Below are 18,676 nucleotides of genomic sequence, written 5' to 3'. Positions count from 1 at the left end.
CAGCTTTCCAAACATTCCACTGCACGGAGTTATAAGATTGCGAAAGTTTACAGACACAGAGGCGCGAAAGGCTATCGTCCAATGGAGAACCAAGTAATTATATAGCGCTATGCAGTGATATGGTAGTATACAGATTGCGATTGACTTCGATCGCAATAATAGCTGCAACGGTCGAGAACAGCTGGCTTTCCGTGCAGCAGGGCACTAAAACTCCCTCTCGCCAGGCTTATACAGCGTATTGGCATCAGAGTACGGCCGAGAGGCCTTGGTCGATGGCCGAAGACCCAACTCAGCCATGCGACTCCAGATCCGTTCGTGACGCTTCTCCCATCGCTTGCGACGATCCTCGGCCTCGGTTTCCGAGGGCCTCCATCGACTTTTCAGAATGCGGCGAATGGCTTCTGGGGAGACCTTGAACTCTTCCGCGAGGACAGCGGTCGTGAATCGTTCCGGAGCGGTCGCGTATAGATGACGAATACCTTCCAGCGCATCGGGTGACAATTTCTTGGGTGGATTCCACCCGTTGGGGAATTTCTTGTCCAAGGCATCCTTTTGAGTTCGCCAGGGGTCGGGCTTCTCCTTTTTCCTTGGGGTATTCTTCACATTGTCGAGCTTATTATCCTTGCGCAAGGATTTACGCTCATCGCGCTGTGATTTCGGATCATCCCGACTGGTTCTCTCCTTCTTTCCTCTCTTCTTAGGACTGTCGGTTGCACGTTTATGGCGCGGCTCCGAGGCCGTAGTTTCTTCGATTGCAGTTGAGGGTGAGGGAGGTGGAGCAGTAGTAGGTTGGGTAGTCTGAGGAGCGACCGATGTAGTGATTAAATCCGGAGACTGATTGATCTGGATCTGGCAGGCCCTTGGGGTCGAACTGAATGGTCGGTGTTGATGCTGTACTGAAGGACGAGACCAGCGGAGATAAGTAGGGCGTAAGTCACGGCTGAATTCCGAGCGAAAGACGCTGCGAAGAAGCGACGGCAAGGCCAATTTGGCCGAGGCAGCACACTGAGTGGCCATGATAGATATAAGCCGCCTAGGTTTGAGGTATTTTGAAGAGGAAACGCAAGGTGAAGATGAAACTGGAAGGGAAATTCCGCAGTGGCGATAAGATAGAGTGTTGCCTCCTGAAAAGTCAGGCACTAAGGAGAAATGCCAAGCTTTTGTATTTTCCAGAGGGGCCAAGTCCAACACAATAGATTATTATAACACACACCTGGCTGCGATTGCTCCTACAATATTGCACAATTTTACACAGGTAATGTGGGCTATTTTGTAGCTTCCAGCTCACTATCTCATTTCGAATAGCTTAGAGGATCATATTTTCCGCTGTCGTGATGGAGTAGACCACTCTTTGGATCTTCTGTCATGATTCATTAAAGCAGCAAAGTGTAAAGACCATTGAAATTGAGGGAGGTAAAAGGTTTCTCTATCCGATACTCTAAGGGCCTTGTGTCATAGTCATCGCTCCTTGGACCTAAATTTAACCTTCTGGAACATGAGCTGGTCTGTCAAATCCCCAGATCCATCCTTGTTCAGGACCGAATCCACTTCCGGGGCCAAGAAGATCCGGAAAAAGCGGTTCAAGCGGGAAATTCATGCTATTTCCTGTAAACACTGTATCAAGCTTATTAGTTGTGCTACTTGAACGTAAGCTGAGCGACTTACTTTGATCAAAATCGAAGAGCGGTTGTGACATGACTGGGTCTGGGTCCTCTATATAGTTGAAAGAAGCGTCGTTGTCCATACTTCCCAGACCTTGGACGGGCATTTTACTACTTTCGTCCATATTCTGTGCAGCTGAGTCGTCCTTGCGATCGCTGGATTGAGGTACAGGCCCTGGTTCACCCTCGGAAGAATTTAGCATCTCCCTTAACTCTTTCTCCATTACCAACTTAGTCAATTTCTCTAACATCTCTAAGCCTTGTGTGGTGAGAGAAGAATGAGATCGTGACTTCAAAAGTGACTGCATGCGTATCAGTCGACGTAAACCCATTTTAGACTCGTGGCATTGCGGGCCTAAGGGTTCAATGCTTATCAATACGCAAAGCATGACACCAGCAGTGAAGGTGTGCATGCCAATGAATGCCACCGCATAGGTATCCGCGGCAAGGGAGAAGACTAGGGTAGACTCAATATTAGAAGTAGCCAAAGCGGCATCGCGACAAATTTGTAGAGACAGGTTCACTGTGTCTCGAGTCAGGATATTGGTGTCTTCGATCTGAGTCTCCGCGGTGGTAATTGACTTGTACGCCAATAAAGGACGATGGACGAGAATTCTGGCATTTTCGTAGGCAAGTTTTAGGGCCAGAGCCTGCAGCTGATAAATATGAGCCTCGAACCTGGGACCGGAAGCACCAATATCCTGGTCCATCTCATCCATGGAGGTGTAAGTTGTGGTTTCAGCATCACTGAGCTGCAGCACATCAGGTATCTCGGCACTCCATTTTTGCAAGCGAGTGTCAAGGTTCGAAACTTTGCGAACAAGATTCTGAAGACCGGAAGGGCCACCCGACTTGCTTTGCTGACTCTTGCCCTTCAAGGATCCCAGTCCATACAGATCGGTAAGAATGTCATTGATGATGACGGAGAGCTTGGACATCAAATACTTGTATGAGAGGAGAGTTGCTGGACACTGGCGTGTAGCATCAAACGGCGTAGGCGAGTGGCCGGTAACAGACTTGGCCGACGGGTCCAGGAACTCCACGTCACAATCCGAGTCTTTGATACTATGCGGATAGCCATAGGACATGGAGCAAAATGTCTCGATCTCGTAAATAGCCCACCAGCAACGTTTCCGCGTCTCATTCTGTCGATTATTCTCGGGTGTCATTGCTCCTGTTTGGGGCAGTTTGCGGTGCAGATTCAAAGCTTGGGCAATACGCAGTCCACAACCACAAACCGGCCATGCCAGCTCTGGGTTGCCATGGTACAGATAGTAAGTTCCTAACAGAACACAAGTTTGTACTGCCTCTAGAGACCCCAGAGAAACAATGTCGAGTATCTTCGCTCGGGTGGTTGACAGAATTCTTTCTTCGAGGTCAACAGGGGAGACACCGTGAGCCTTCAGTAGATTCTCTCTGTGTTTGCCCACATAATGTAATGCAATGGCAATGACAACAAGGAAAGTACTGATAAATCCAGGGTTTGGACAGCACTCTATCAGCTGTTCCCTTGGCAAGTCGTACATCTGCTGCCACGTTTGCCGGAAATCATCTTGATGAAAGATGAGCATGAACCAGTGAATCCGATCAAAGTAAGTATCCACCAGTAGATTTGCAACCTCGCGGGACGGAAACAGCGAGACCAGCTCTGCTATTGCCGATCGTGGCCCTTGCAGCCAAGGATGTGATGGATGGGGCCTTGTGAGCCTCCTCTCAGCGGAACGTGAGATACTCGGTATTGGGCTCGCTGATCGATTTTGTATTTGACCACCAGGTAAAGCAGTGACCGACGATGTATCAGTGGTAGTAGAACTATGCAAATGGAATGCCTGGTTGAAGGTTAGTAAAGTGTCAGCCGTGCAATATCGCATTTACTTGCCCTTTCCACTAGTGACATGGTAGAACTAGACCAGCGCGGCTTGGAGCTGCCAACATCATCAGAGTTCTCAGTTCCTGGTGTTCGCTTGCGTTTGGAGGTTTTCTTGTTCTTTTCATTATTCGAAGGTGTTTCAATCACTCGCCATTGGTCTATCGTTTGGCAGTCGATCCCAGCACGGACGCACAACGTGCAGGGGCGTTTGATGTCGCACTATAAAGGTCAGCGAAGGTTGACTAGAGATGGAGGATTATGTTTACTTTGAGCTTCTGTCGGCGGCATCTCTGACATGCACTGCCCACTTTTGATCGTTTCGCCTGGGGCGCCATAGTGAATGGTAAGTTGTGGTGAGCGAGTTGTTCGGAGAAGCAGGAATAATGGCTTGAAATGGTAAGTTTTCCGGTGGAACGGATGACAAAGCTCCAATACAACGGGACCTGACGCCACTTCTCACACTTTTATGGACATTTAGGGTACAATTGATAGATTAAAACACGGTAATCATTAAGCAGCTTCAATTTGGATAGGCAATGGAGATCGATGATTCGAAGAAAGTTCTGTAATAGTCTGTTCCCGTGGAAGGATGGAAGTATAGGGAGATGACCAAAGAGGAAATGATTCCACCGGATGGAATTGGGACTCTGAACAACAACTATAAAAAGGACATGCAATCTCATCCAAACCGAGACACCAACCAAGCCATCAGACCTTATTCAGGTTCATTCATACTTTATACTACCATGTCTTCCAACCACACCATTTCCGTGACGCTGTCACAGCTCGCCAAGATGATCGACCACTCGCTGCTCCACCCTACCATGACCGACGCCGACGTCCTAGCGGGACTCAAAATCGCCAGAGAAAACAACGTAGCCACAGCCTGCGTGAAACCATATCACATCCCCTTGGCCATCAAGGAGCTAGCAGGCACCGATGTCCAGGTGTGCCCCGTGATCGGATTCCCCCACGGCAACAGCACCACCGAGATCAAAGTCCAAGAAGCTACTGCTGCCGCCGAGGCTGGCGGTCGCGAAATCGATATGGTCGTCAACATTGGCAAAGTCCTCGGCGGAGACTGGGAGTACGTCACGCGAGAGATTGACGAGATCAACCGTGCGGTTGTACGTCACGGCGCCATTCTCAAGGTCATCTTCGAGAACGACTATCTGCAGCCTAAGCACATCATCCGTCTCTGCGAGATCTGTACCGAGCTTGGCGTGGCCTTCGTCAAGACCTCGACCGGGTATGGATTTGTCAAGCAAGCCGATGGATCGTACAATTACCTCGGTGCGACGGTGTCAGATCTCAAGCTCATGCGCCAGCACTCAGGGTCCAAGGTACAGATTAAGGCGGCTGGTGGTGTTCGCACACTCGATGATTTGCTGCATGCCATGAGTCTGGGCGTAACTCGCATTGGGGCTACGGCGACGGTGGCCATATTGGAAGAAGCCAAGAAGCGTGGGATTAGCAATAAGCCGACGACAGTTAGCTTCAAGCCTATGCAAGAGAAGGCGGGCGGATATTGAAGGGAGATTACCCGAATGTGCGGTGGAAACGGAGATGTAAATACTGAATCTTAGGTAGAAGTCAAGATACTGTTGTGGTTAAGCGATCCATGAATGGCTGGCTGTATTTGTCTGCTATGTTGAAAGATAGGTTGTAAACTGTGTTGAGATTCCGCTGCTCTAGGTTTTGTTCTGTAGATGTTGTGAGATATATACATTGCCGAGAAGGCAGTCTTTCCAAGACCAAGTCCACAAAATCTACATCGAAGAGCAAAACTAGGCAATCCAATACCGAATACTACCTAGATACCTATGAATTCCATTAAATGCTCAAGAATCCTCGTCAATGCCACTAAGCAGCGGTATCTCGACACCAGCGATGGAACTAGCATTACCAGCTCATGTACGGAGTACATTGGCAGTTCAAAAGTCTGAAACCAGAGACCAAGAAAAAAAAGGCCAGTCTAGATATGCCTCGACTTTATGTTTTCACCGGATCTAAATGTCCTTTGAACCCTCTTTCTAGATATCCCGGGCATTTTTTGTTCAACTTGCCTTTTAAAGTATAGCTGATGAGATGGTTTTATGGAACACCCCTGTACGTTGGACCCACCAGTTCATTTCATGGGCAAACTAAAAGACAGCTAGGGCCAGCCAGTCGAGACAGAGATTCGATGAAGAAACAGTGACTCTGATCTTGTAGCCTTCTTAAAACTTATAAAACCACCCATCTCCTGTCATCTTTTAAGGTTAAGATCTATTTGTTCTCGTAGCTGCCCCCTTGAAGCTCGAGGCCATGCAGCAACTCCACTCGGCCCGTGCCCCCAGAAAGGGCCCTAAAACGTTAGTGAAGATTTAATTCGAATAAATTAATGTCCGAAAGAATCATAATTGACCAGTCCAAAAAAGAGAGGTTCGCCAGATTCCTTGGATCGCCTGGAATGATCCGCCCGGTTAGCGTGGAATGAAGCTCCTCCATGTTTATGTTTTCCCCTCTCTCACTACGACTGGGATTTTCCTCGGGAGCTCCAACTTCAGCTTCACTCTCTTCATTTCCTCCAGCTTTGGATCGCTTCAGATCTTCCACTCATTCTCAGCCTCAGCCCTTGGTGATCACCGAGCCCAACACACCACCCCCCGCCCTCATTCGTCATTCTCTCTCTCTCGTCTTGCCTCCCCCTCTCCTTCTCTCCTCCACTTACTCCATCAGATCAAACATCTCGATCTACAACCCCCCCGCTCACAAATGCGCTCGACCTGAAATGCTAAGACCCCGCGCACTCAGGGGACTCTGACTCTTCGCCCGTTCAGTTCCCCCGAGGTGATGGCCACCACCGCGCCCCTCAGCGCGAAATCCAAACTCGCCGGCCCTGGCGCCTCCTTGAAAATCACCCCGTCCAATTCTCCCATCCTCCGACCTGGAGCTCGCACTCCAAGCAAATCCTCACATCAATCGACCTTGTCCCTCCAGACCGTGCTGGGAACCACCACCACAACCCCCAATGGCTTCTCCAGTCACGATCAGAGCAAGAGCTTTGCGCTGTGCGCTGGCTCTGCAGCAGTCCTCGCCGAACTCGATGACGATGGAAACCTCTCCCAGCGCTTCTTCCGAGCTCGCCCCTCGGCAACGAGCGTGAACCCCACGACCACATCTTTCTACAGTCAATCTACTCCTCCCGCAACTCCCGACCCCCGATCCCGATCCCTCTCACACATTCGCTCAAACCCGCATCTGAACGTCCCCAATGGATCGCCATCTAATGAAGCTGCTGACAGCGGCAGTCCTCGTGCCTGGTCGTCCAGAGAAAGAATCAAAGCAGTGACTAGCGTCTCCATCAGCCCCAATGGTCGTTTCCTGGCCGTGGGAGAGACTGGATATAACCCCCGCGTCCTTATATTCTCCACCGCTCGAGACGCTTTACCCGATGTTCCCCTTTCCATCCTCAGCGAGCACACGTTCGGAGTTTGTAGCCTTGCGTTCAGCCCGGACTCGCAATACTTGGCAACTCTGGGCAACCCGAACGATGGGTTCCTCTTCATCTGGTCTATCAACCTCAAGAATGGATCTGCAAGGCTCCATTCGACCAATAAATGCACTTCCTTCGTCCGCGAAATGTGCTGGGTGGGCCAATCATTGGTCACGATTGGTGTTCGCCATGTCAAAGTATGGCGACTCCCGACTGCCAGACCGGTCTCTCCTACAAAGTCCAGGTTGACTGTAGATGGGGCCCCATCGCCAAATCCTGCTCCGAAAGCCTTGTCTGGTAGAAATTGCCTTTTGGGACAGCTGAATGATCATACATTCAGCTGTATCAGCAGCATTTCTGACCAAGAGGCCGTGGCGGGTACCGAATCGGGAGCTGTATGCCTCCTTGATGATCGCGAAGGGTCCCAGAGATTCTCTTTGGTCACGCAAGTTGGATTTGCCGTCACATCACTGACTGTGGATTTCGATCGAGAGTCGGTATGGTTGGGTGGACGCGGAAGGAGAATGCAACGATTCTCTTTCGAATTTCTACGAACGCCCTCTATATCTTCTCCTATGTCTCCTGCCAGGTTAGAGAAGGTTCTCGTGGATAAGAAGACAAAAGCACCTGCCATCACCTGTATGGGCTCGCTGTCTTCACACCTGGTCACAGTAGAAGCAACCAGGGAGATCCACATCTACCCCATCGAGAGTTTACCTGATGAGAGCGAGCAAGAGCCTGGGGAGACCTCTATGCCAGCGCACCGAGATCCAGTTCTGGGCATTCGTCCGCTGAAAGGACCCAACAGATTCTCTGCAGACTTTTTCTCGTGGTCTCGAAATGGCTCAGTCAATTTCTGGGATGCACGCGGCAAATGCCTTGATTCGAAGACGGTGACGGTGGAGCAGAGCGTGGCAGGGGAGGAAGATGTAGCCAACGAGCTGAAAGTTCTCAGAGCTGCAGGCAATGCAGACTGGTTTGTCGCTGGTGATAAATTCGGTGTTCTGAGGTTAGCCTTTCCTCCTTACCTTCCGACAAGCCTCAAAAGCTAACGCACTTAATTCAGGGTTTACTGGGGCGAAGAATGGGAGTGCATTGACGAGGCTCGTGCTCATGGAGGCGAGATTACCGATATTGCCATTCAGAAAACAGAAGGTTCCTGGTTGGTAGCTAGTTCTGGCCGAGATCGCATGGTGCAGCTCTTCCAGAGGACAGAATCAACCTTGCAGCTGGTACAAACCATGGATGATCACGTTGGCGCAGTGGGACAGATCATGTTCCTGAATGATGGCGAGAAATTGCTATCAAGCTCCGGGGATCGCACGATCCTGATCCGTCAGCGTGCGACCAGAGACGAAGATGGTGCAACCTCCATTGCATATCTCATCACCAAAGTCATTACTATGAAGGCCTCTCCGGTATCCATGGCTCTTTGTCCCGATGACTCCAACGTGCTTTATGTCTCAACCATGGACCGCTGTATTTTCAAATTCGACATTCCATCTGGACGACAACTGCACTCTTTCCGGGCATCAGACTCCGAAGCAAATGATGCAGTGATCATGAGCTCTTTGACCGTCACCACCGAGATCCCAGGCCAAAGCCCTAAGCTCCTGATTGGAGTCTCCAGCACCGACAAGTCTATCCGAGTATACGACTTGGAGAAAGATCATTTGCTCACGGGAGAATTCGGTCACACCGAGGGAGTCAGCCATGTGCTGCTCCTTGAACACTGCCAAGAATCCGATGACGGTCCAACAACCAAGCGAAGTCTGATTTCGGCCGGCATGGACGGTATACTGATGATCTGGAATCTCTGCGTGCAACCGAATCTTCCTCCAGAGCTTGCTCAAAATGGACGAGACGACGAGGGCGGTCCGGTCAAAGAATCAACTGCAGCCAAGCCTCCACTCCGGAAAGTCCTTTCTCGGAGTGAACTAGCTGGTTTCCAGCGACCCGACAACCCCAGTCCCCTTGGAACGCCGACTCCTGTCCGTGAACTCTCCCCGACACTGATGAGGAAAATGTCTAAACTATCCCTGACCCCGTCCACGTTGAAGCACAACTCTCTCGCCGAAACCCCATCTCCTCCGAACCGCCGCTCCCCAATCTCCTTCACCCCAACAGATCAAAACCGAAGATCCCCATCCCCCGTCAGCCCTCGAACAAAGTCATACTCCTCCGCATCCAAAAAGCCCAGCAGCGCAAAACCCACTAATCGCCGTACCTCAATGGACTTCCGAACACGCACCAAAACATCCACCCGAAGCGAATTCGGAAGCCTAGAAATGTCCACCGAACAGCTCTGTCGCACTCTCCGAACCTATCGCAAGAAACTCAACGGCTCGACAAAGCACCTCCACGCACAAAAGGAGCTCGAGCGAGAGCTTAATCTCACCTTGCGGGCGGTCGGCACCCGGTTCCAGAATAGCGACGAAAGCGCCGAGACAGAGACGGATAGTAGTGGCAAGGATATGGATCGGAAGCCGAGCTATTCGTCTATTTCTTCTCGGTCTTCGCATCTTCCTCGTCATATGCCATCAACCCCCTTGCTGCGGCATAAGGGGATGCGACAGGTCTCGAGGAGTCGCTCTTACGATGCCAATGGTGATGAATGATCCGATCCATCTTTACCTATACATGCCATCTCTACATTCTTTCTATTGCCCTTTTATTCTTCCTCTAAGTTCTTGCATCCCTTCATCCGGGCTCATGGAGTGGGGAGACTTTCTCTCGTTCTTGATTTTTTTTTCTTCCCTTCTATTAGCGTAATTTGTTTTCTCTTCTGATGATACCCACATTATTACCTCCGCTTTGGCTATGTCTCCAGAGCTTATATTTACAATTTAGACTCTAATTTTCATTTCTTATTTGGATTACTTGGCTTGAACAAATTGATATTCAAGAGTACCACTGCTGGTTTCTAGTACTGCATGATACATTCCTTTATTCTCTTCTCCATCCCTTGCATAACCACACACTAAGTATAATATAAAGCTATCCAATGCCCGACCTAGAATAATGCCTTCAACCTCGATTGAAACAAGGACACCAGCTCCTCTCCCTCGGGAGTGCCCATCGACTCTGCGAGCAGAACAGCCTTCCGAGCCCAGCGCAGACAAGCTCTGTCATTCTCTGCTGAATAAAAGTCCATGGCCTGGTTGAATGAGGATGTCGCGAGGTATCTAAGCTCTGAGATTGGATACGCGAGTTGGTCTGTTTCTGGTAGCGAAGATTCTCCCGCAGTTAGATCGCCATCTCGGCATTCCTTGTATGGATCAGACACACCGCTAGCGGCTTTGAGGACTTCATCAATGACTGATTCGGCCATGTCGTGATAGGCGTGTGGCCATTCCTGGGATAGATCAGGGAGCTGCGTGGTTCTTTCTGATTGTGCTGTGGCGAGGGCAAATGTGAAAAGATGATGGTAATAGGGTGAAAGATGATCTAAATCGATCGGGATGCCTGTCCCAGCTCCGCGGATGATTTCCAGAATTGTCTATTCCAGGAAGTTAGCACCACTAGTATAACCGGAGTACTCTGCGCGAACATACATTAAGAAAAACAGCTCTGTGCGCGTCGGGCATTTCAAAGCTAAGAATACAGTTGATGAAATGATCGAAAAGGGTTGCATCATAAATATCCTCGCTGTCACAGAGTATCGGGGCCACAGCGCTCCACTGTTTCAGAGCAACAGCGGCTTCGAATTCATTTGCGGAGAGGTTGCGAAGAGTGTCCGTATCCAGTGGGTGACACTCTGAGTCCAGTGGTACCTGGTCTCGAATTGAGCGGATTGCTGTGTTGATTTTTGTGTATTGTTCAAGCTACGAGATATCAGTGTTGTACTCAAGGTGAGGTGCAGTGTTTGAACATACCTTGATCTGTGGATCGGTCTGAGATTGAACGCAAAAGACACGTATACTGACTTCGAGATACAGGAATTGGTAAACAATGTAACCGAGTTCAGGTGAGGGCATCTTTTTCTCTGTTCTCCTTTCTTGGCGGTTCGAAAGCATGAATTTGTGATTCTCGGTTTGGATAGACTGAGCTCTTTGCCTTGAAAGATCGATGATCTGGGATTATAGCACAATGTTAGTAGCGTCCATCTTCAGCATGGCAATTTGTCGTGAGCGAACCTCTTTCGTGGTTTCCAGTGCTTCCCTGGCACTTTCTGGCGTGAATGTGCTGAAGATATGCAAGGTCAAGTTATAAGAATCCGTACAAACGGACTCTAACTCGTGAATCGAAAAGTCTGAGTCCGTTGTGTTGAGTCCTCGCTTGGCCCATTTTAGGACTGCTATAATCAGCATCGATTCCAGGAAGAAGGAGAGTAGGTTGCAACTAACCTGAATATGCCAAGTGAAATATATCGTCCTCGGTCGAAGTCTGTCCTCTTTCCAGTTCGGCAGATAGTATTGAAAGCGGGAAAAAATATGAATCTGCCATTGAAAGTGGCTTGGCAGAGTCGGATCCGACTTCCTCAACAGTAAATCCCTCTTGAGTGCTCTCCAGATTGCTTGTGAGAGTCATGAACTCTTGAACGCAGTCGATCACTACTTTTGAGTTGTTCATTCTTCCTGCCTCTACCGCCCAGCTTCGAAGGAAGTTCAATTGATCGGAATGAGATGTATGGCTTGACAATCCACAGAGGTATGTCTTCACTGGCAGCCTCGTTAGCAATACTCTCTGAACTTAAGAAACCCGAGTTATTTACAGTTGATATCCTTCCCATCGTGCAGTGCAAGTTTGAACGCAAGGCATTGGATTTCGGGGTCAGACTTGAAAATGCCATTTTCAGCATAAATGTGGTCCAAAATCTGCCGAGCCAAAGCCACGCTGTTGTTATCGGAGCAAAATGTAGCCAGTCTTCTTTTTTGGCCGTTAGAATCGCAGCATAAGCCCTGGAATTAACGTGTACGTACTTTTGAAGACTGAAACTGACAGATTTGTGGCAGTCTTTGAAGATTGCTGCACCCAAGGTGAGGTGGCACCAGTTCTCAGCGATGTGCCGATGAGAAGGGGTCCTCGGATCCCCATACATGTTCAGAAGGATCTGGCACATCATGAGTGGCATGTTGAAGTGAAACCATTGCTGGGTCTTACCGTGAAGAATACATGGGTCGCTTCCTGGCTCACACTCTCGAAGCCACGGGCTTCAAGACAGGCCAATGCATCCTTCATGACAACTGTGCTTAACTCGTGGGGAAATTCGAGCTCGCATGACATGGAATTGACCATCAACGGCAGTCGAAGGAAGCATTCTTCTACCCATTCGGGCTTGCCGTATGGCAGAGATTTCAGAAGCGACTGGTACATCTCGAAAGCAAGGCCGATACTGGCTGGGGTCAGCTGTTTAAATTCACATAATATGGACCGATTTTTTCCAACGCACCTTAGGCGCATCGAATATTTGATATACCCGAGCACTCTGTGAAAGTTCAGCAATCACGACTCGGTGATTGTATTTCAACAACGCTTACACATTCAGATATTCCTCCGTATGATCAAGTCCTACAACTATAGCCCCCAAGACTGGAATCCTGTTAACAGCAAGACTTCCACAACGATCAGGAGCATTACCTTCAAAGAATTGGCCACTGTCTGGTTTCTCCATTCGCCGAATGATCTCAAGCTCGAGGAGTTGCACTACAGAATCTCCCCCGTATTTCTGAAGTAGCTGTGAGTCATGACTTTGAACCACTTAAACAATCTGAAAGTCAATGGTACTCACGGTCTTCAGTGCAGTCATCTGCTCCTCGAGCTTTTCCGCTGCCTCGGGGGTGTCAGTCCTCATATAGGCCCATGCTGTAGGTTGTTAACTAATTTCTTTGCCTTCCGCTATCTGCCCACATGACTGACTAAGAGCATGCCGAACATGCAAGTGGAAGTTTCCTGAATTCAATCCCTGGTCTTTCGGGTTCTCTTGTAACTGGTCCAGCGCCACCTCGAGCCATTTCAGTGCAGCATCGTATTGGCCAGCCTCCACTGCACTCCGACCAATGCACAAGCATTCCCCAACAATAACAGATCGATTCTTGAGTTTAGACCTTAGTGGAACCTTTGTGAAAAGGTGATCAGCAATATCAGGTCGACCCTGTTGCCAAGCCTAGAAGTCTGATTAGTGGACATACACACTGGAAGACAACCCCGAGCCGTACTAAGTGTACACGGAGCATGTAGTATTCAGCCGATATAGAGTCCATCTGACTCTGATCAATGGCTGAGGCGAGTCCTTCCAGTAAATCGAGTCTTTTTGCTCCGACTTTGAGTAGTTTGAGAGCGTAGTCAAGTGCGGTAGTGTCTGTCACATTCATTAGTTGAGATTCGCGCATATGGACGGAACTGACGTGCCCATGCAAACCCGAGCTGCTTCAAAAGCTAACTCCAGAATTCTGATATGACCTGAATAGTGGGTTAGTTACCTGTTTCCTTGTCGTACTATCTTGTCTGGTTGTCAAAATACTTGGAGCGTTGAATGGCGACGCAAGGTCCAGTAGTGCGACAGTCACGAGCAACACTGTCAATCCTTATCAGACTCCCTTTCTAAGGGTTATACACAGTCAAGGCATACTTCTGCTGTTCATTGCCATTATCTGCTTATCATGCTGGCTTGCTTCCATCACCTGGGTGCGACAATCATTCCATAGTTCTGTCCCCACCGAGTCCAATTTTGATCGATCCGAGGCTGATAGTTTCGAGAGATTGGTGACTCTCGCAATATGTTCTTCGATGGTGTGAATCTTGTCCTCAATGGAAATCTTGGAAGCATTGGCCGGGGTTCTGATCTGCCGTGCTGAGACGACCAGGGCGGTTAATTCGTCTGTCAAAGCACCAGCTGCGGAAGACACCATGATGGCAGGCCTGTGAGATGGAATCGGACGGGTTACAGAGAAACAAAAGCGTTGAGATGATAGAATTGAACTGAAGTGGATGTAGAGGAGGTTGTGAAGTGTTCAGGTGGTCGAGGATAGTGAGGGTTCCAGAAAGAGGTCACCTGGTCACCTGGTCACCTACACAATTTCTAGCACGCTTACGACATTGGAAATCTACGGACTCAAGAACAATAGTTCTTCATATTGATCAACGGCCGGCCATCATAGACCACGGACTTTATACATTTTCAGACTAAAGGATACAAGCCTCCAGACTCGGGGAATCAAAATTCAAAAACATGAAAGAGGCGCGAACTGACGAAACAAGGGGAAGCCCGCATTTTTTTACCCAATCCATACAAAACCGAAACGAAGCCTGGAAAAATGAAAACATCCTAGAACAACGACTACTTGTGTACACGATGCAAGGGTAGGAAGTTTCCAACGATCAGAGATGGGCTATTGTGGACCACATTAGTTTTTGGTTCATCGCGAATCCCAAGTTCGAGGACGCTTACATATTGTGGTTGTCACGTCGGATGGTGAATGAGAAACAGCATGGAATACCCTCGCCCGTCGGGTTACTCGGGCTCTTCAGGGTACAGCTGGTGAGCATGGCTTTCTGGGTGTTGTCGAAAGCAATGGCGCCAAACTTCTCCCAGTAGCTCACGAGTTGATCCTCGACGAAGAACTCATGGATCGCAAGTTTGCCCTTTAGAAACATCAGCAAAGTTCAAAAATATGGGATCAGGGAAATCTCTCACATCACGCAAACTCTCTATAGGTACGTCGATCAGTTGTGCCATCTCATTGTTACCACGGAAGATCTCGCCTGTACGTCGCCAGCAGCAGGCCGGAATGGCCATACTGGCGAACACACGGTCATACTCCATCAGACTCCGCTCAAACCACATCTCCACAAGGATAAGCTCAATATCCGTCAGGCTCTGCATGCGTTCCCGGAACTTGGGTCGGAATTTGTCAAGTTGTCGAAGAATTTTCTGCCGAGATGCTTGGTGCATGTTCTTTTCCATGTACTGGTTGAGCCTGGCATAGCCTTTTACGTAGTTGAACGGCTTCAATAATCCTGCATCGTACTTGGCTTTCAGAAGCTTGTTCATGCGCTCCTCTGGTGGGTCTGATCCGGACGGATCTGCTGCGGTCATGTAATATGTCTCGCGAGCCTTGTCATTACCCACTGTGGAAGTTGGGCGCAGAATGGAGTCTCCCTGTGACTCTTGACTCTGCGCCGCAGGCGGAAGCTGCGCCGGCGGGGGCAGACCGTTTGCGACACCAACTGTGTTCATAGAGTTCATGAGAGTCGGATCGGAGTAGATGCCCTGCATACTCTGGTCTTGGAACAGTGCGCCGTCGTCCAGCAGACTATTACTGAGGAAATCTCCCAGCAAGTTGTACTCATTCGTGACCTCCGGCGCATTGAACATGTATGAAGGATGGAGCGAATGCATGTCTTGAAATTGATTTTGGCCGCCCAGCCAGTCGTTGTACGCCATCACTAAGATCCCGCGTCAGTCGGTTCTCGAAGAATCCCCAGAAGTCTAACCCCGCTCTGCACTCATGCTGCTGAGGGTGGGTGTCAATACCTTGACCGGAGGAGGCAATACTCGGAGGCTGTACCGAAGAAGGCGCTATTCCGATCGTACCGTCCGCGAGGATCTGCTGACCCGCGGGATCTGGAATATCAACACTCCCTCGCATACCTTGAACGTTGGTCACCTCATTGTTGGACGAGCCTTCCTCGTCCGCCGCGGAATGCTCTTGATCTCTGCGTTTTGTGGGTTCCCGGGGCTCATCATGACACAGATGGCCGATATTGCGTTTTATACAACGAGTACAAGGCCGTTCCTACGCGCATTGAAGCTGGTCAGCAGGTACATTTCTCTGGGTTGTGACCGGCGTTGGCAGCCGGTTTCTTGGGTGATATGAAGGGTTGGAGGAGCTGAGATGGGAGGGGAACGTCGTACCGAATCGCAAGTCATATGCTGTCCCACACAACCAAGGGATCTCTGTTAGCAAAGCGATTTCTTCAAATAGATTCGCCGTACAAATATAAAGGCGACCATCTGTGGTGGCAGAGTCCTTCAAGGACTGTCGCGAAGCACGCCCGAATGCGCGCGAGGATTAGCGAACTGGGGAGCTTACCGAACGTCGACAATAGACACAGGCTGCAAATATGAATCACACATCAGTAAAATAAACTAGTCAATCGCCATGCGAACCAGGCTCCAAAGGTTTGCGCCCGTAGATCCCAGTCGCATACCGCGCGAACGGCACCTTACCGTGATTCACCTTGCGGCGCTTCTTGGGACTGGAATGAATTCCTGTCCCGGAGGTTTCGGACTTGACTGCAGATGCTGCCGGCGAGTCTTTTGCCCGCGCATCCTTGCCTGCGTCTCCTGTGGCCTTGGGCTTGGCAACGGCAGCGCTCTTGTCGGACATTGTGCCCGATCCCGCCGCGGATTTCTCAGTCATTGTAAAGTTCAGGAATCACCAGGACTGGGCGATATGGCTGCCTGCAGACATCGACCGCAGTCCAAAGAGCAGAGGCGAATGAAGCAATGTCGTTGTGGGGGGGTTGAAGGTGGTTTAGGATGTCGAAGTTCTGAGGGCGCGAAAGCGGAGTCATGCCGGGCAAGTCAGCGACCCCTCCGAACTTCTCCGCATGTGCAGAGTCCGCTTTGTCTTGGGGGTTCCCCGAGCTTTTTCAGCAGTACCGAGTCGCGGGGACACACCTCGGTATAGTTCCAGGCCGTACCATCTTGCTGACACTTCAGTGCAGTGTTTAGTTAATGATTTACATATACTACAGGATTTCCATGTGTATGAGCGATTTTTAAACCATGTCCTCATTGTAGAATTTTCCGCCTTATTGGGCACCGGGACGTCCCTGTAATGCCCTTCACGCTTGTGACGCGAATCCCAACAATAGAATCCATCAAATCAGACAGGAGTCGCATGCTCGGTCCGGCATATACCCTCTGTGTCCTGGTCAGATATGCCGAATCTCGTACTTTCCCTGTCTGCCGCCATACACTTCATCCTTCACGTGTGATTGAACGCTGGTCTCGGTGCGTGGTAAGCACCATAGTACCGGCAGTGCCTGATGGAGAGATCGGCATCTGAGCACACGACAGGGATATCCAGGGCAGAATCGGATGGTCATAGTCAGGCCATGAATTCCTCGCGGCTGTGGAGTGATTCAAATCCCATTGACCCTTCCGGAGCCCTGCATCTACGAACATTTGCCATGTCAGTCGCCCAAAACGGGGCTTGTAATCTGCATGTTGAAGTCTGTCGGATACTCCTTCAATCGTTCGGGGTAGTGTACAAGTCTAATGCGGCTTGCGACCGGGTGATTGCTTCTCCGAGTCCCGCCAGCGTTGCAGTATTACTCTGCATGGATTGAAGGTGGCCATGCAGCTGCTTCATCAGGCCCCGAATCTCTGGGTCGTCGTCCAGCTACATTGATCGCAAAGGTTAGAGCAGGGGTTTCCGTTAGAAACAAATGTTTGAAAATCATACCTCATCCAAGGTTATTTGACTCTTCTTGGTGTTCACAAGTGTAAACTCAGCGCCTCCTTGGCGATGGGCTTGAGGCAGGTCGTCAAGCCGGCGCAAGACGGGATGTTCCTGTTGAGAGAATGTCAGAAATAAAGCAAACGGTGATTGGCGTCCATCGATCCTGCAGGGCCTTTGCGCCTACATTTTTCATCTGCCTCTTCCTCTCGGTCTCCGCTCGCTTCGCATTCCTTTCCATTTCTTGCAGTGACTGTTTCTCCTCGGCGAGTAGTGCCTCCTCTTTCGCAATTTCCGCACTCAGGAGATCGGCGCTATCATTTATCGTGGCCAAATTCGCTTCTAGGGTACGCTGCATCTGGTCAGCACTCCTCGGCGGCTCGTCGTCGATGGGGGACGTACATGTTCGTCGAGCGCAGACTCGTAGTCAAAGTTAGAGTCCTTTGTGATGGGCGGGAATGGCATTCGAGGGAGGCGTCTCCCAAGACTATGAGTTCATATTCGAGTCAGCAAGTGGGTAACTGACAAGCGGCGACTGTGTTGCCGGTTCGCCGACAGTGCAGCGTGATAGGGAGGATGGAAACATACTTGTTCACCACAGCGCGAACCGCACTCTGCGCCTCGATGCGCTTTCGCTCATTCTGTTGGCGCACTATCACTGGGCGCTCGAGCGAGTGGAACAAGTCCCGGACCTTATCCTGGACAGGCTCCGGCAGAGTGGTCCATTTCGTCTTGATGGTTTTCTCAGGGATGCGGCGCACAGTCGGTTTCAGGTATGCGTAGCGCTTGCGAGCGTCATTTTCTGGGTTGCTGGTCTCCTCGTTGCCGGAGCGCTTGCGTTTGGGGGGCATGATGGGATTGGGGCGAGTGGTGTTGTGGTGTTGACCATGTGAAGTCGAGGCTGGCTAGACGCGTCGCCCAAAACAGAGCGGTGGGGCCTGTGAGATCGGCAGCTAGTGCTGCCCCTCAAATTTACCTTGTTCATACTTGCGCCGCACCCCACGCCTTAAGAGATCCTGATATCTGCAGGACATCTAGCAGAGGGCCTACACATGAGAAAGTCGCCAAGGCTTGTATGAACACGATCTATAACCTGGGATTGGTCTGTTCTAACCCTGGGGTCTTATATAATTCTCAGCAGGTCCCCCTCGATCTAGCGCAACCCACGTAGCCGAAACCAGTCGAAGCTTACATGGTATCTTTATACTAAAAAGGATTTAAAGGTGCGAACTCATAGTAGAAAAGCGCGAGTACCAGC

At 50.1% G+C, this 18,676-nt stretch overlaps 6 protein-coding genes across 6 annotated transcripts; 2 read left to right on the top strand and 4 right to left on the bottom strand.

Annotated features, from left to right (window-relative positions):
- Nucleotides 1–204: 204 nt before the first annotated feature.
- rrg9 (mitochondrial ribosome assembly protein RRG9) lies at nt 205–1,017 on the bottom strand (the record flags this gene model as incomplete). Its single annotated transcript, XM_056911997.1, has 1 exon — nt 205–1,017. The coding sequence occupies one exon, from the start codon at nt 1,015–1,017 to the stop codon at nt 205–207; it is 813 nt and encodes a 270-aa protein (XP_056764823.1).
- A 463-nt stretch (nt 1,018–1,480) lies between these two features.
- N7458_008614 (transcription factor domain-containing protein) lies at nt 1,481–3,866 on the bottom strand (the record flags this gene model as incomplete). The annotated part of the gene is made up of 4 exons (XM_056911996.1): nt 1,481–1,614; nt 1,666–3,490; nt 3,550–3,750; nt 3,798–3,866. The coding sequence occupies 4 exons, from the start codon at nt 3,864–3,866 to the stop codon at nt 1,481–1,483; spliced, it is 2,229 nt and encodes a 742-aa protein (XP_056764822.1).
- Nucleotides 3,867–4,277: 411 nt separating this feature from the next.
- N7458_008613 (2-deoxyribose-5-phosphate aldolase) lies at nt 4,278–5,063 on the top strand (the record flags this gene model as incomplete). Its single annotated transcript, XM_056911995.1, has 1 exon — nt 4,278–5,063. One exon carries the CDS (start codon nt 4,278–4,280, stop codon nt 5,061–5,063), a length of 786 nt encoding a protein of 261 aa, XP_056764821.1.
- A 1,303-nt stretch (nt 5,064–6,366) lies between these two features.
- On the top strand, nt 6,367–9,627 carry N7458_008612 (WD40 repeat domain-containing protein; the record flags this gene model as incomplete). Its single annotated transcript, XM_056911994.1, has 2 exons — nt 6,367–8,018; nt 8,076–9,627. 2 exons carry the CDS (start codon nt 6,367–6,369, stop codon nt 9,625–9,627), a joined length of 3,204 nt encoding a protein of 1,067 aa, XP_056764820.1.
- Nucleotides 9,628–10,022: 395 nt separating this feature from the next.
- N7458_008611 (Zinc cluster transcription factor acuM) lies at nt 10,023–16,374 on the bottom strand (the record flags this gene model as incomplete). Its single annotated transcript, XM_056911993.1, has 21 exons — nt 10,023–10,508; nt 10,564–10,833; nt 10,885–11,082; nt 11,146–11,303; nt 11,356–11,670; nt 11,724–11,878; nt 11,932–12,062; nt 12,113–12,344; nt 12,402–12,437; nt 12,490–12,541; nt 12,590–12,686; nt 12,741–12,814; nt 12,869–13,115; nt 13,168–13,310; nt 13,449–13,526; nt 13,581–13,870; nt 14,400–14,593; nt 14,646–15,397; nt 15,546–15,747; nt 16,045–16,067; nt 16,122–16,374. The coding sequence occupies 21 exons, from the start codon at nt 16,372–16,374 to the stop codon at nt 10,023–10,025; spliced, it is 4,386 nt and encodes a 1,461-aa protein (XP_056764819.1).
- An 834-nt stretch (nt 16,375–17,208) lies between these two features.
- On the bottom strand, nt 17,209–18,269 carry N7458_008610 (uncharacterized protein; the record flags this gene model as incomplete). Its single annotated transcript, XM_056911992.1, has 5 exons — nt 17,209–17,361; nt 17,425–17,532; nt 17,606–17,770; nt 17,821–17,905; nt 18,007–18,269. The coding sequence occupies 5 exons, from the start codon at nt 18,267–18,269 to the stop codon at nt 17,209–17,211; spliced, it is 774 nt and encodes a 257-aa protein (XP_056764818.1).
- Nucleotides 18,270–18,676: the final 407 nt, after the last annotated feature.

This window comes from Penicillium daleae (assembly GCF_028827525.1).
Source record: "Penicillium daleae strain IBT 16125 chromosome Unknown utg000007l_segment0_segment0, whole genome shotgun sequence".
In the NCBI taxonomy this organism is placed as follows: domain Eukaryota; kingdom Fungi; phylum Ascomycota; class Eurotiomycetes; order Eurotiales; family Aspergillaceae; genus Penicillium; species Penicillium daleae.
This window is presented reverse-complemented; position numbering and strand designations above follow the sequence as displayed.